Below are 15,579 nucleotides of genomic sequence, written 5' to 3' on the forward strand. Positions count from 1 at the left end.
TAATTCTGCGTTGGCTTTCAATTTAAAGCGAGAGTTGAAAGTCGGTATTCTGAAACGGGGTGGACGTGTGCGGCGTGAACCGAGCCGTGGTATTTCTCCTTTACCCTCGTTTCGTTTAGCTTCGGCTACGTGGGATCCTGTGACACGGTGAAATACGGGGTGTTCCGCGTGATTCGTGGCATATCCGAAAGGAAGGCTCGTTTCCCGGCCGAAAATAAATTGAAGGTGTATCGAGTCGAGGCGCGAGTTATCTTCGTCTATTTTCATATTATTTATTCGCCTGGGTAAACAGCGACAAGCAGTAGCGACCTAGCGAAATTATGTTTTAAAGATGCATTATTCAATGGTTGAGTTGTTAGAGGGTGTAGAAAGAAATTTTCGATTTTTCGGGGGTCGGAAATTGTTGATATTTGAAGAATTTTATAAAATAGAGTACTAATTGTGGACCTAGACTTCACTTGGACCCAAGTTTAGATTCAAGCACTTTAGATTCAAAGCCAATAAATAATAACTTAACACCAACAATAACCTAAATATTAACAATGCTTTAACTTCCATTTAGGTTTCCATTTCTATCTCGCATCTATAAAAATATAAATTTGCATAAACATCCCCAGTCTATCCACTATTAATCGCACATTTTCACATGTCTACTCTTCTAATATCAATTGTTAGCGCCTGAAGCATTAAAATGAGTAGCCAGAGTTTATAAAACAACCAAAGAAGTAAACTATGAATTCCGAGTCGAGTCTCACTACCCTTGAAAAAAGTGCAGCACTTTTTCTCCCCTCTGGAAACGTCGTAAATTCCTGGGAAATTGCACGTATCAACGTATTGCAACGAATAACCCGGTCTTCGACCTCGAAGGATTAACAAGGAGGCATGTTACCACGTATAATTAGGTCTCAAAAGAAATGTAGAGCGTGTTCGAGATACGAGACACTACGCGAAAGGAAACAGTGGACGGAGGTTGAATAAACTGCCCGATTTACTATACACAAAGTGCGCTCGTTTGTTAAATATTAATTTAAAAGCGAGGCGATATTTAATTAATTTGAACGAGTTCTCGAAAGTTACCGATTTGCTGCACCTCTATTGCCCGCGGACTTTGTGAATCAATTTCGCGTTATACAAAATAGTTTCTTCGAAACTTCGATCAAATGGTCGCTTACAGGCTGGGAACTTGGAAACATTAATAATTTGAGAGAGATCATTTAAAAGCGATATGGAGATAACACAGTCTTTCCTACTACCTACATTTTAAGAGGGCTCGAGGATTTTGGAAAAATTGATTTCTTTATGGTTTACGATTTTCGTAATTCGTTCCACCAAAGATTTTATTATATTTCATAAAAGGAACCTAGCTAGAAACGTTTTACGACTTCTCAAACTTTAGCGAAAATAAAACTGTAGGGTCGTGGCATCTGCGTTGCCGAAAAGCGATGTAGAGGAATTGGAAAAATAGATGAATCAGGATTTTTTAAATCATAAAATCATGTTTTCGAGACGGTTCGAAAAACTTTCAGGAATTAATAAGGGGATCGATTTGAAATTTCTGTTTTAATAATGACTTGTTCTGAACTGAAACAATTTTTGTCATATTTAAAGAAAATCATCATACATTCTTCGCAATATCTAGAATATTGTTCGTACGAAAAAATCCTTCGATAGGATACCTCTTAAATCGGACCAGTTTCGGTTCATCAGGTCTCGCATCGGGCCGAACTCGATAATCGTAATCAACGCAGTGCGTTCGTCGCGAAATTTTACGACAACCTGTGGTAGACCGAACTTTTTATCGAGATTAAGGCACACGGGACATATATCAGAGGCGCAGAGTCGAATGACTGTACAGCTGACACCGGTAGCGATAACATCATCACGGCCAATCTTCTCGAGCGAGAACATTTTTACGACACTCGTTCCGTACCTAAAATCCAGGTCGCTCGATGTCGAGGATGAGCCGTGTCTTCTAGATCACCTTCGACCCCTCTTTCGACTCATTTACCAACGGACTCCCACCTCTCATAACTTATTGTCTCCTCTGGTGCCGCGTCACCCTCGGATTGATGCGCGACAGGCACCTCGAGCAAGCCACGCGTCTAGAGGGTAGGTCAGTGTTTCGGACCACCGCTCCCAAGATGGATTGTTCGTGTTGGATATTCGTTCCAGGAACAAATTTCGAGGATTCGAGCTTCATTTTGTCGAGCAGATCGGTGGTAGTTTCATTCTATCCCAATTATTAGGTCGTCCCGTAAGTTCATAGCACTTGTTCTGCTACTCAAATTAATACGTGAAACATGAAAATTATTAGAATAATGTGTAGTTAGTTTAATCATAGGTGCAATTGTGATGAGCTTGTTTAAACTAAATTCGTCAGTTAAACTGTATTTCCTCATCCAGATCTGAACCATCTATTGCATCCTTGCATTTTATTGTTTAAAGAAAAATATAATTTGGTGATGGTGATCGCATTTCGCAATTTAACCCTCGCTACCAAAAATGCCTTGATACGTTCATCCTCCAACTTCGATACCTTCCTACCAAAGATTATGATCTAAAGCATTCCAACTCGTAAAAATCGGAGACTTCGGAGTTTCGCAGATCCGGAAGCATCTCGAGCAGTGATTGCTGAAGGAAAGCATAAAGATCGCCGATAACGATCGACTGAATGCCTGGCAAACGTCGCCACGCAACAAGGTTCGCCCGAACCAACGAGTTTTATGGGTATTTTACGATCACGGGTCACAGATTTCACTTGGTCGCGAATCAGACCTAGCTGAGCGCATTCCTAGACGCCTATCCACTTCTGATGATAGAATTGATGCAGTATTGATAATACTCGCTCGGTATCAGTTGAAACCACTTCTTATCAATTGGTTTATTAAAATTAGTCAGATTAAAGGTATTGATAATCACTAATCGCTCACCGTTTGCTGTCGACCCCATCTACGACACCTTTCAGCGAATCAGAAAAGACTCGATCCCATCGAGGTGTCGCGAGCTTACAGCAAATTTCTCATTAGTGCGCAATTGTTCAAAATTCGCTAAAGTCACGATAACAAACCTTTCGGATATACGGGCGTCGTGATTCGTCGAATGTTGCAGGCATGCGCCTGCCATTGGGAAGAAGAAGACAGCACGAACTGGGGAGGGAGAAGGAGCGAAAAAGAGGGAGGTTGCCCGCAAGTGAGCAGCACGTGCGTAGCAGTCATCCTGGCGCACTCGCCAGGACCGTTTCTTCCTTTTCGAACGATCTTTGTCTCATCGCGAATCGACCATCGACCCTCTATTTCTTACCAACAACCATAAGTGTTCGTCGTCAGTTCGAGGAACGAAGAGTCTGAACGTTCTAAAGTCAAGTGTCGAGGTGGCAACTTAAAAATTTTTTAAATTATAATTCAACTTTGAATTCTTGAGAAATGAGTGTTAATTAATTCATTCTTCGAATGGAATTTGTTGTTCGTTGTTCTGGTGAATGTTCCGTCAAAATTTTTTTAAAAAATATTTCCAAATACGAGGATTATGCTTAATTTTCTAAATGTGTGCTGTTTTCGATGGTGAACATACGAAGAGTTTGTCCTTAGCTTTTTTCTCACCCACGAAGGACCATCAAGCTCACCTACATGATACCTTAAAAAATAAAAATACTTGAAAAATAGTTCTATCGCATTTATACCACGTACAGCGCGAAGTGCATATATATTTCATATAGATCCTCCTCAACAGGTTCACAATTTCATTTCTATTATATCAAATTATATAACGAAGGCATCACTAGCAAACTCCTTATCCTTGGAAAATCAAAGTTTCCAACACAGTGTGCCCAAAAATTGATAAAAACCACTAGAACGATCTCAAAGTGTCTCCACCATCGCGTCCAAATTTAAAGCACGAACTACCAAATAGAAACGCGTGTTGAACACCCAGTGACGATAGTCGAAACACAAGGAAAAAAAAATATTTCACATCAGTCTACGACCACGTTAACAGTGACAAATGCGGTGACATAAAACTGTCCGAAAACCTCGTAGAAAAAAATGTCCCCCAGTCACGACGCTAAAACGCCACGACTCTAACGTCGCGCGATCACTCGTCCGAAGACACAAATCCGTCCCAGCAGCCATAAGTGCGCGTATCCCCGGTGACACGGGGACGGAGGGTGCCGAAAGATGCAGTCGTTCCAAGTGATCCGGCAGTGCTCGTTCGTCGGAGACCCAAGAAACAACATTTGCTCGCCAGGAGAATTTATACGCGCCGTGGAAATCCTTTCATCCACCCTGCCGCGGATTAGGTCCGCTCTCGAGACGAGTACTCAGTTCCATCCTGCACCTGCGGTCGAATCCTTTCCTCCGTCTGCGAGGACGACTCCTGTGGCTCGACTCGGAGCGTCGAAAATATGTCACAAGGACACCCTAAGATTTATCGAGGCGGTGCACTAGAAGTTTTAGGCATGTTAAGGATGTTTTGAGTTATTTGTTACGGCTGGTGTTTGATAGAACTTCGTCAGAGGTTTAATTCTTGAGTTAGTTCAATAACAAGTGTGGTTCTACGCAGAGTGCCAATAGGACTACGCTTCTGCCTCGAAGATCCAAGAGTCTCGAACTTGAACGAGCCAAATCGAGTATGCGAAGAAAGCAATAATTAGCTCTCCCCTTTTTTCTCGATTCATCAATGCTAGTTGAATCTCCTTTATTCTTAAGTTTGTTATTCTTAAACACCAAGAGGAGACAACGCAGCCCCAAGTTTTCCACGCTCTCATCTCTAAAATCCAAGAACTATCAAGCTGATACCATCCAATCTGACCTAGTGATATCAAGAACGCAACAATGACAATTATCCCTCCCTTCGATATCCCAACTAACGGGGCTACTTGTTCCATTTAACTCCACTCTCCTCGTGTTGCAAGACCGTCCATTCCTGGTTTCCCTCACCGATGAAGCTCGAACCGACATCACCACTCGCACCGAGAGATGACAGTGCGCAAGGAAGACCGGAAGAGCATGAGACACAGCAGCTCCTGGCCGAACAGGGCACCGCAGACGGTGGAAGTGCGCGTCGACCCGCTGTCACGCGCCTTCACGATTATCCCGACGATTCGCGAGAGCTTCATCCATCCACTCCTGACGAGGCCCCGCTGGATCGACGAGATCGCCTTCCTCGATCATGGGGGCTCCGCCACCGAGATGAAGCGCCGTTTCGCCGACCAGACCTCTCTCGAACCGACAGATCCCGGAGAATTGGAGAAAACTTTCGAGCTGCGCGCTTTTGTACCTGACGTTATGAATAGGAGTTCTCGAAGAGACCGCGAGCCAAAATTTCCTCGCGATTGCTCGTCCAGGGAAACTGATGGGGGAAGGCAGGATACGTCCTTGAGGAAGAAATCCGAACCGTTCGACGAGGGATCTTGGCTCGTGCGCGGGGGGGAGCAGAAAGGGCCGAGTGAATTGGAAACTTCTGAAGGGATTAGGAAGTTTTTAAAAACGGAGGATATATACGAAGATGGTTCCGTGGGGGTTGTGTCGGTTTTAAAGCCTTCGAGAACGGGAAATAAGTACGAAGCCCGCCAGGTGGATCATATAGAGGTGGATCGCTCGGTTCTTGAAACCAATCGCCACGAAATGCCTGCTCTTGTACCTGACGTTGTAAACAGGAGTCCTAGAAGAAGCTCCGGGCAGCGTGACAGTGATAATAGATTGCCTTATGGTTTCTTGTTTGACGAGACTACGGAAGGTTGCTCTCATAAGAAGGATGTATTTGAGAGACATGGATTAGACTTGATCGATGAAGGATCCCTGTCGATACGGTGGGAAGAACGAACTGGGTTGGAAACTGTAGGGGATACGTCAAAGTGTTCAAGAACGCATGATACACGCAATGATGATACAGCAGGAGCTGAGGGTCATGGGATAGACTCGAGGATCCTGTCAGTAGAAACTGTTGGCCAAGACCAAACAGTTAAACGCAAATTGCCTGCTTTGGTACCTGACGTTACGAGCAAGAATTTCAAAACTGACGACTCAAAATTTACATCCGTTCTTACTATAAATGATTGTCCTGCCAAAGTAGAAGACGCCTTGGGAAAAAGCTATTCGGACTTGATATTTCCGGACGACCAAAAAATCCCAGATTCGTCAACGACACTCACCTCATACGAAGACTGCAAAGTGGATGTCACAGCAGATACTGAAGAATCCCTGCCAATCCCTGCCAATCTTGTACCTGACGTTACCACCAGGAGTTCGGGAAGTACACTGAAACTGCCTTGCAGCTTCACACTTGGCGAGACAGGTACACAGTGTTGTCCAGGTAGGAAGCAGGACGCACGTGACAGACGTTATTTGAACGTAATCGACGAAGAATCTACGTCGACTCACTTTGAAGAGAGAATCGACGTAACGACATTGGAGACTTCAGGAAAAATCTCACAGGCTTCAAGAACACACAATATACGAAAAATCTGTGATGGAGCGATATCAGTATCCGAAGATCCTCTTAAAACCGTCGTCCAAGTCGAGACGCTCGAACCAGTACACGACCTGTGCGCTTTCATCCCCGATATCCTCAACAAAGGTCCGAAGAGAGAACGGAGCACCAATCAGCAGGACGAGTCAAAGTCCAATCTCCAATCTGACGAACCCGCGAAGGACAATCCCCCCAGGAAGCAGAGTACACCGACGAGGAACACTTTGAACCTGGCTAATAAGGGACTCCAGGACCAGGAAGAAACTTCAAGAGTAATCTCGAAGTCTCCAGCCAGCACGGAGGATTCGCTGCCTGTTGAGACTGTCGTGCGAGTGGAGACGGTTAAACGCCGCCGCGACTCTGACGAGAGAGTGGCCAGCTCGTCCAACGTGACTCCGAGGAAGAGTCCGCACGTTCGAGTCGAGGATCACGATTACGCAACGTCTCCAGGAACGGAGATCCCTCGGCACGCCTGTCCCAAGTGCACCTCGGAAGGTTTGCTCCGCGAGCGCATCGACCCTTTCGGCTCGCCGTCGCTGTCAGTAGATAAAGGCAACGCGGTCAGCCGTTGCAGGGTCGCTGGCAAGGCGGAAGCGCTACGTAAATATTCCGCGGTGGAGGCTAAAATGAGGAACAGCTGGCAGAGAATAGGAGCGACCGGTCTAATTGGTAGCGCCAGGAATAGGAATATGAACGGGGAAAGGCACGGACGAAAGAAGAACGGCGAGCCACCGCGTCGATCGACGAACGACGTGAGGAAGGAGGCTACCTTGAGGAGGCATTACTATCCCGAGGGCGGATGGGGATACGTGATCGTGACCTGCTCGGCGCTCGTTCATTTCCTCGGGATCGGTTTGCAACTCGCGGCGCCGGGCAGCTGGCACCTCACCGCCGAACACAAATTCCATCATCCAGCTCTCCACAGCGCAGGTAAGTTGGTAGAATTCCTGGCGAATAATTCACACAGTTGGGCCTTATTTGCGAATGACAAAAATGTTGATTTTAGGAATTCCGGTGGTTAGTAAAAATTAATTTCAAACTTTGACTTGTGTTGGGCCTTGCTAGGTGTATGCCTTCTTAACGCGTTGGCTGCCAGACTAAAATTCGTGAATATTTCTACGAAATTGAAATTTTGTCTCGACACTGTTGAACATTAGATAATTTAACGTTTGTCGTAGTATTTAATTTTTTAACCCCTTCAGATTTAAAAGTCCTATTCAAATTTATTTTCAGTATCGTCTCACTTCTAGAATTAATTGTTTTAGTTCCTAAATGGAAAGTCCCGACACCCATTTCTGGATGGCGCGGCGACCAGACTATTAGACTTAGACAAACTCTTAAAGCAACTCAATTATGATTGTATATCCTATTACTAATGCTTATTATTTGTGTATATTTGAGGTTACCTTTAAGTTGTAGACATTTATATGTCTTTTTGAAGTGTTTGCCATTTGGTAATACTGCTATGAATTGTAACAGGGTGGCTTCAAGAAAGAGAAGGGCGAGGTTTGCCTGAGTCTAATAGTAATTCAAGAGAACATACACCTGAGAGAGTTCGAAATAATTCTTTTCGACTAAACAATTAACTTTATAATATCAGAATTCTTGTCATTCATAAATACACTTCCTAATAGTAATTTAATTACCAATTTTTAAAAAAATGTTCGTATCCAACAGAGATATTACCACCAATACAGTGTACGATATACATATTTTCGTAATTGTTGATCACGATACTAGGTGTGCCTTCCACAATCAATTAAAGCGAATACAAAAGATTTTTTTAAGAATAGAAAGGACCCAATCTAGGGTTATTAAGCGATCTCGTCCGAGACTAGAGTAGCTCGCTTTTGGGTGACTATCGATCAGCTGATTACGGTTAACGAAAAGCTTGTTTGAAGATACGATCGCGGACTGAACGTTCATAAATCAAACGTTTCTGTCCCGTTTTATTTCCTTTTTTCAGTGGCTCGCTCGGGCTCGTTACGGCAGACTGTGCAAATATTTGGCACGAGTCGAGCCGCGTGGGCTTAATGATAGGGACTCTGACGGGCTGGGAACTTGGGTTGATTGTTTGTTGATTGCGGTGGCGGTTGGTGTGATGATGCAGGTTTCTTGAAATACTTGAATGAACGGAACGTTGCTGACATAGATGGCGAGCTGAGAACCACAGTAGTGCAAGTAAAATACAATGAAAAATAGAGGTAATTTGTGATATCATTTTTTGCACATTATTTTTTCTGTGCTTGTAAAATCACAGCGTACCTCAATTTTTTATTTGTTTTTAACTTGGATCATTATGATATACAGGTTGTCAGATAAGTTTACTTAGAGACAAGCGTCTCTGCTTTACAAAACAATTATTATACAAATGTATTACCTATTTTAACTTTTTCGATTTTCCAATATCATCTGTAAGAACAAGCTCCATTTGGATACTTTCAAGAGAAAAATTCAAATTCAAAGTTTCATTGATACCGAAAATTTTACTGTGCTTCAAAGTTTTAAACAAACATCCAACACATTCCGAAACGTCGACTCTCGAAGTTCATCGTTAAAAATCCAGCACTGCATTCGAACGTACTTTCTTCCCACGCATGCTTTTCATTCGGTCTGTTTTAACGATCGCTTAATGAGCCAGCAGAGTCGAATAACGCGCGGCACAGTATCAGTTCGTTCAATGCATTACATTGCGTTTCAAATGGCCAGTATTTTAAACGCCAATTTCCTTATCTCGGTCCCGCAAAACTGAAAATACAGTCAGTCCCATAAATATTCGTACCCTCTGTGTTTATTAAAGGAATTTGTCCAAATTAAACGATAGTCTTGATGTTTACAATTAAATTTTTCATTACACACGTTCAAACGTAAAGTTTATCCATGTACATGTTTATAACGAAACACTTATTTGAAAACATCGAACGTATTATTTAATTTAGACAAACTTCTTTAATAGACACAGAGGGTAAGAATATTTATGAGACTGACTGTACATATTTTAATCGTTCATGTTAACTCGAAGTGGTGGAAAGAAAATTTATTTATATATACTGCAAATAAAAAATATACAAGCTTTGACTAAGTAATGGGGAATCTATAAATATAAAAAAAGAAAGAGTTTACCTTGAAGATTTAAATTTCAGATCCATCTTCCTGACAATATTTATTTTTGTATTGATTATACAGTTTACCTCCGAGGATTCTTGACGGGACTTTCACAGAGGCGCATTCGTGTTCCCAATATAAATGCTTCTAGAGCCATTAATCTCTTAATGTTTGATTTATATCGTTAGTAAATAATGGTTCCTGGGTCTGTATTGTGCATCGAATAATGAAGCACCCTATACTTTGGGATACCACATTTCACTCCTCGAGTAATCACCATTTGATAGTGGTGTCGACGCGCTACTTTTCTCAGAAATCAACGAAAATCCTAGTCGCGTTAGTACGTCAATCACTCGGAGCATATTTCTCCAAACGGCGTATTCTTCGACGCTTCGAATCGTCCTGAAAATGATGGCGTCTCGAATTTCGCCTCTCGACTCGAAGCAAGTCTCGTCCCGATCCTCCTTAAGTCCCATACCGGTAGCGCGGTCACGGAGCGGTGGAGACGTAATTGTTACTCAATGGCCGTCCGTAAAAAATGCGTCGTGTCAGCCAGGCGCCGCGATCGCGGTAAACATTTCACGTTCCCCCGCGATTATTTAATTCCCAGCGTACGCGAAAGTGCGTGGCGACACCGGGGTCCTCGGCCACGCGCCTTGAGAAAAATCGGGACATTGGATCGGCAGTCTGGACGCGTCGCGGGTGCCTCACGTACGGCGTCGAGGCGTGCAGGGCATCGCGATGCACCTGAGAAGGACCTCCTTCGCGGCGAGCATTAATTTGTTTGCCCTCGACAGTCAAGACGCGGCCATTGCCAGGAACGGTCAGTTTCCAAACAATCCCGATCTCTCCCCCGAACGAAACCAGTTCCCCTCGCTCGAACGCGTTGTCCAACTTGCGATCGAGCCGTCCGCGAGCAGTACGCTCGCTTTCCGTCGCGAGTTCGGAGTTCGCGCTATTACAGGATGATCTACGACCACGCCGGAGAATGACGTACGAAGTGTGAAACAAGTTTGCAGCGATTTTGTGCTCGGAGTAACCGTGGCGGGATCGCAGTTTGTCAGATCGCGGGCGTCGTTACACGTGTTGCCTGTCGTGAACAAATGGAGGATCGTTTGTGCGGCTGTTTCTCATGCGAGGAGTGAAGGGTGAAGTGATGCACTTCGGGATTACTTTTGAATTCATGCGTCGTGCAGTGGAACGAATTTTAGGTTGTCTCGGTTGCAAAGCGGCTGGGGGAATCGAGTGCTAGGTGTTGACCAGGTTGGAGAACGGGCACGTGGTGATGGAGATTTATTGGGAAAGAGGTTTTGGGGAAAATGAGTTTACGAGGGGATTTCGTACTGATGATAGATGCTTTCAAGTCTTGGTTTCATGTTGTTTGATACCTGTTGTTACATCTTACTTTCGCTAGGTTACATACAAATTTTTATCCAAATTTTCTTTTTTTTTAATTTAGCCTTTGAAACTTTTTACAAAATTTATATCAGCTATACAATTTTCGTGTTTTATACATTAATAGTATAACTTAATATTGATACCATACAATTGTAACACTTGTTTATACGTACAAACACTCATCCATACATACGTACTAATAACTATTTATGACATAACTCAAGTCTTGGTACTTTTTCTTATTTTAAATTAAAATAGCAATTATTTGAAATGAATCGATATTACATATATTTTTAAATAACAGTTCGAAATAAATCACTCCAAATAGTTCTTCCTTATTTTCATTACAACTTGATCACCTACTGTATCATGCGCCCCTTCTCCACCTCGTCGCTTGATTACCAAAGCAGTCGAGATGTCGATACATCAATCGATAGCAGCCTAGCGTGTCGTATATCAACGAATCTCATAACAAGCAGATGTTTGCTATCAATTCAAGCCATCTTCCTCGCCCGCGGACAGGCTCGCGAGCTTCTAAAAAACTCAGGTGAAAAATCGCTCGCCCGCGGTGGTCCGTTTTCCGTGGTGCAATACCTCCTCGACTGCTACCCGCATCCTCTCCGCGATTTATCGATCGCCATCTAATCATAATTACGATCGTAAAAAATCCGCGAGCTGAATGGAGACTGCAGCTGATCTATCAAGTCCGCCGAACGGCGATGCGTACCGTAAACGTCGCAACTCCTACAGCGCTGCCGTGACCAACCTGAACCCCGACGAATTCGACGTCGAGAATCGTCAAACGGAACCACCCATACAATCTCAGCAGCTGGTCGTCCAAAGGAAAGTTCGAATGCCTGACAATTCTAGTTTGGAGTCCGAAAGTTGGTCCACCGAGAGCTCCCTGCTGAAGAGGGACCTGGCGAGGACCTCCTCCACGGACACGAGCAGGTCCTGGAACGAGAGCATCGAAATCGGCATTCCCGAGGCATTCCTGTCCCAGCCGGAACTGTTGGCCAGGCTGACCAGGTGCCGTAGCGTCCTAACGGCGAAGCTATCCGTCTCGTCTGAGTGTCAGTGCCAATGCCAGTGTCGTTGCAGCCAGTGCCAATACTATCGTCGCAAGATCTCCACCTGCTCGAGCAGGGATCACTCGATCCACGGCATGAGGAGGAAGAACTCCGGCTACTCCGTGTCCACCTGTCAGAGCATTCTGCCACCGTCTTCCGGCAGGAACTCGGTCGCGAGTCTGTTCCAGGAGATCAAGGAGGATCGCGGACCGATCGGTCAGGTGATCCAGCGCCGGCACTCGGATCAAACGCAGTCACCGCGCTGCTCCAACATCGCCCGCGTCGATAACCGTAGATTCTCCGAGCAAACGTTGCCTGGAAACCCTGGCAACGAGTGCGCGAGGAGTGCCAGCGGCCTCGAAACGAAACGGGCGGCGAGAACCAGTCCGCGATTTTTTGCGGAGAAGGTCGCTTCTGGTGGCAAGGAGTCCTGGACGCCTTTGCATAACGAAAGTCACGAGACGAAGCCGGCCAGGAAGCCAACGGCGGACAGAGGTTTCGCTCAGCAGCTGAAGAAGGAGAGGTCCGACGGCAGTCTGAGCGAACGTCGCAGAAGCAGCATGACCATCACGCCTAAGATGATGAGGAGACGGTTTTCCGAACAGCTCATCCTGGAGGGTGGCTTGGGCAGCGTGCAGGATTACGAGGATCTCCTCGAGGTGCCCGAGGACGGAGGGGAGGAGGAGTCCCTCACCGCGATAAACGCTCGAAAGAGAATCACGCTGAAGAGACATTACTACCCCGAGGGAGGCTGGGGACACGTGATCGTGCTGGTCGTGGTTCTCGTGCAAATGATCTGCCACGGTGTGCAGCTCAGCTCGGGTGTGCTCCTCGATCCTGCCTTGGAACGATTTCATCGTGATGTCGGACACGCAGGTGAGGATCAAGCGTTTATCGGATCCGCAATTATTGGGGGTGTCGAGGTGTCGAGGTGGGAACGGTTTCGTGATTCTTCTGTAAATAAGAATCGGAAGGTAGTTGAGGAGCATACGATTGCATACAAATGCGTACAATTTTTCCAACCGTTCCTTTCACACCCCGAAATTGCACAGCTTCGAAATGCTAACGTTCGAGGAGTATACAATATTCTCCGTGAAATCTGGACCAATCTCGACCATCCCTACCGTGTATACGTATTATATTTCTCTCGCCAGGTCTAGATATCTGGTGTTTACATAGGCGGTTCAGCGTATGCTTCAACAGGTCCAAAGTTAGAACTCGATGTTTAGGAGAGTCTTTAAATACCTCAGGAACGCTGGAGAGAACCACGTTCGCTTTCCTCTTGTTCTTCCCTGTATTTATACACCCTGCTTGAATAATTACACGCGAATACGTCCAGCAACGATAATGACGCGTCTAGTAGTTACAACAGATGCGGGTACTTGAAAATGTTCACCGTCGCAGCGCGGGTATATCCGAGATGTTCGCATGTACCCAGTATCAAGATTATTACTGATACATCTGCAGGATAGGTCTATCGGATTAATAAGCTTACGGAGCAGCAGGTTGTTGTGGTTTGCCAGCCGTTTATGATATCCCCTCGTTGCAGTTGGTAATTTCTTCTTTAATCGCGGAGATTGACGGAGATCATGCCAGGTGATATCACTCGCGATGTTCCAGGCAGTGTTACAGATAAATTTAGGTGTTTCGCGCTGAAATCTTTGCGCGATCTGAATTGTGCGATTGCTACTAAACTCCTAGAGTTTATTTGCGGGCTTGAAAAATATATTTGGTTGAAAAAGTGCAGACGCATCTACCCCAAGATGCATTCAGATTTAAAAGTAGTATAAACAAAACGTTTCACTTTAAAGCAAAATTCATGATTTTTATTACAGGGCGATTTACTTACTCGTAATATATGAATAAAAAGCTTGTGTATCTATCATACATTAAACTTTGAATTTTATGCATTTATGATGAAATATATCCGAAAAATAATTAAAAGGTAGATGCACCTAAGCACAACTAAATGCTAATATCATTATATCAGTTAATAATATATTTTACATGCATTACATTTTATAGGTCTGACTGTACGTTTTGCATGTTTCACATATTACTCCGGGAATGTCCAAAATCCCATTCATAATAATATCAGACCAGCCCTAATTGCGCCACCGAAATCGACAGGAATTTTTCATTTTCTTATATCTCCGAAGATATTTTCAATTTCGCCAGCGAGAACGTTCAGTAAATCGCGATAGGAACTTATGAAAGTTTAACACGTTCTCAGTGAAAATTGTCTGTTGCAACGCGATATGCATCAAGAGGAAACGGAACCGCCCGACCTTCCGATCCCGTACGAATCGTCCAAGTCAGCGTAGAAGTGGCTCGCGGGCAGGAAAATCATCCAAGCCGAATGGTCGCATCCACTCGGGCGGGAAATGGTCGAACCGCTCCGATAAGAGGCGAAACTTTTCGCGAAACGAGGAAGCTTAGTGGCGAGATACGCGCGGCGTGTAACCGATTCCATACACCTGCACGGGCAACTGTCGTCCCGGCGAACGGTACTTACCTACCGTAACTCGCACTCGCTGCTTGTACGAGTTCTGTTCTATATTGCACACGACCGTGCACTCTTAACCTACATGAGTCTGCGGCGAGATACACGTGCAATCGCGCGGCAAACTGGTACGCGCGCCACGGATCGTTTTATTGATTCCGATGCGAGTCGTCAGGGGGGGGGGGGACGGATCTACAAGGGTGCCCCCATGGCTAATTATTTCTCTACGTTTGGTTCGATGGGCGGTCTCGTTACAGAAGACGAGGCGCCCGCGAATTGCTCGTACCACGCACGTTTATTTGCGAGGCCTCGTGTCGCGAGAAACGGAGGAGCAACGTGTCATTAGGCGAGCAGCAAGAAACTGGGTATCGAGCATCATGCTGATAAATTCGCGGAATATACGACAGTTTCACTTGGTTCCACGTTAATCGATCGTTTCGTGCAGTAATAGTATCAGCTCTGCATTCGTCGGTACTTTTTCTTCCGTTTTCTATCACCTTTTTTCATGATTCTGTACGTTTGAATTGTAATGTTCATTTTTCATTCCAATTTTTATAGTATCATGTTCATTTTTATTGTATATTCTCGCCTTTAGTTAGAATCTTTATTATTAATATTTATTTTAATTGCAGTTTCACTTTTATCTCTAGTTGTATTTATTATTTATTATTCTTACTTATTTTATCTTGTTACGTTCTATTTTTCATTTCAATTTCTACACTTTCACTTTTATGTATATCTTCAAACCTGTTTAATTTTTATTTTTCATCTTCATCTTTATTGCATTATAATCTTTAATTTCTTACTGCTGTTTCTAATTTTATCGATTCTCGTTTATTCTTTCTCTTTCCCTTACGTATATCATTACCTTTTAATAGTCAGTATTTCGAGTGCTCCGTTATCGTCAGTTGCGAGCGAACAGCTGAAGAGAAATCGAAACTCTGCAAAAATTGGAAACGCATCAGTCCAGATAAGGGTTTAATGGATTTTTCGTGATCCCTCTGTCGAGATTGTGGAATTTTCAATTATTCGAGGATT

At 44.3% G+C, this 15,579-nt stretch overlaps 1 protein-coding gene across 1 annotated transcript in view; it reads left to right on the top strand.

Moving 5' to 3' along the window:
* Positions 1 to 11,367: 11,367 nt before the first annotated feature.
* The window catches only part of LOC128891440 (uncharacterized), a 54,981-nt gene continuing 50,769 nt past the window's right edge, over positions 11,368 to 15,579 (top strand). The window contains exon 1 of the mRNA XM_054150920.1: positions 11,368 to 12,914. Within this exon, the coding sequence (XP_054006895.1) occupies positions 11,648 to 12,914 (1,267 nt within the window). The 5' untranslated portion in view covers positions 11,368 to 11,647. The remainder of the gene's footprint in view (positions 12,915 to 15,579) is intronic.

This window comes from Hylaeus anthracinus, unplaced genomic scaffold (genome assembly GCF_026225885.1).
Source record: "Hylaeus anthracinus isolate JK02 unplaced genomic scaffold, UHH_iyHylAnth1.0_haploid 12001, whole genome shotgun sequence".
Classification (NCBI taxonomy): Eukaryota; Metazoa; Arthropoda; class Insecta; order Hymenoptera; family Colletidae; genus Hylaeus; species Hylaeus anthracinus.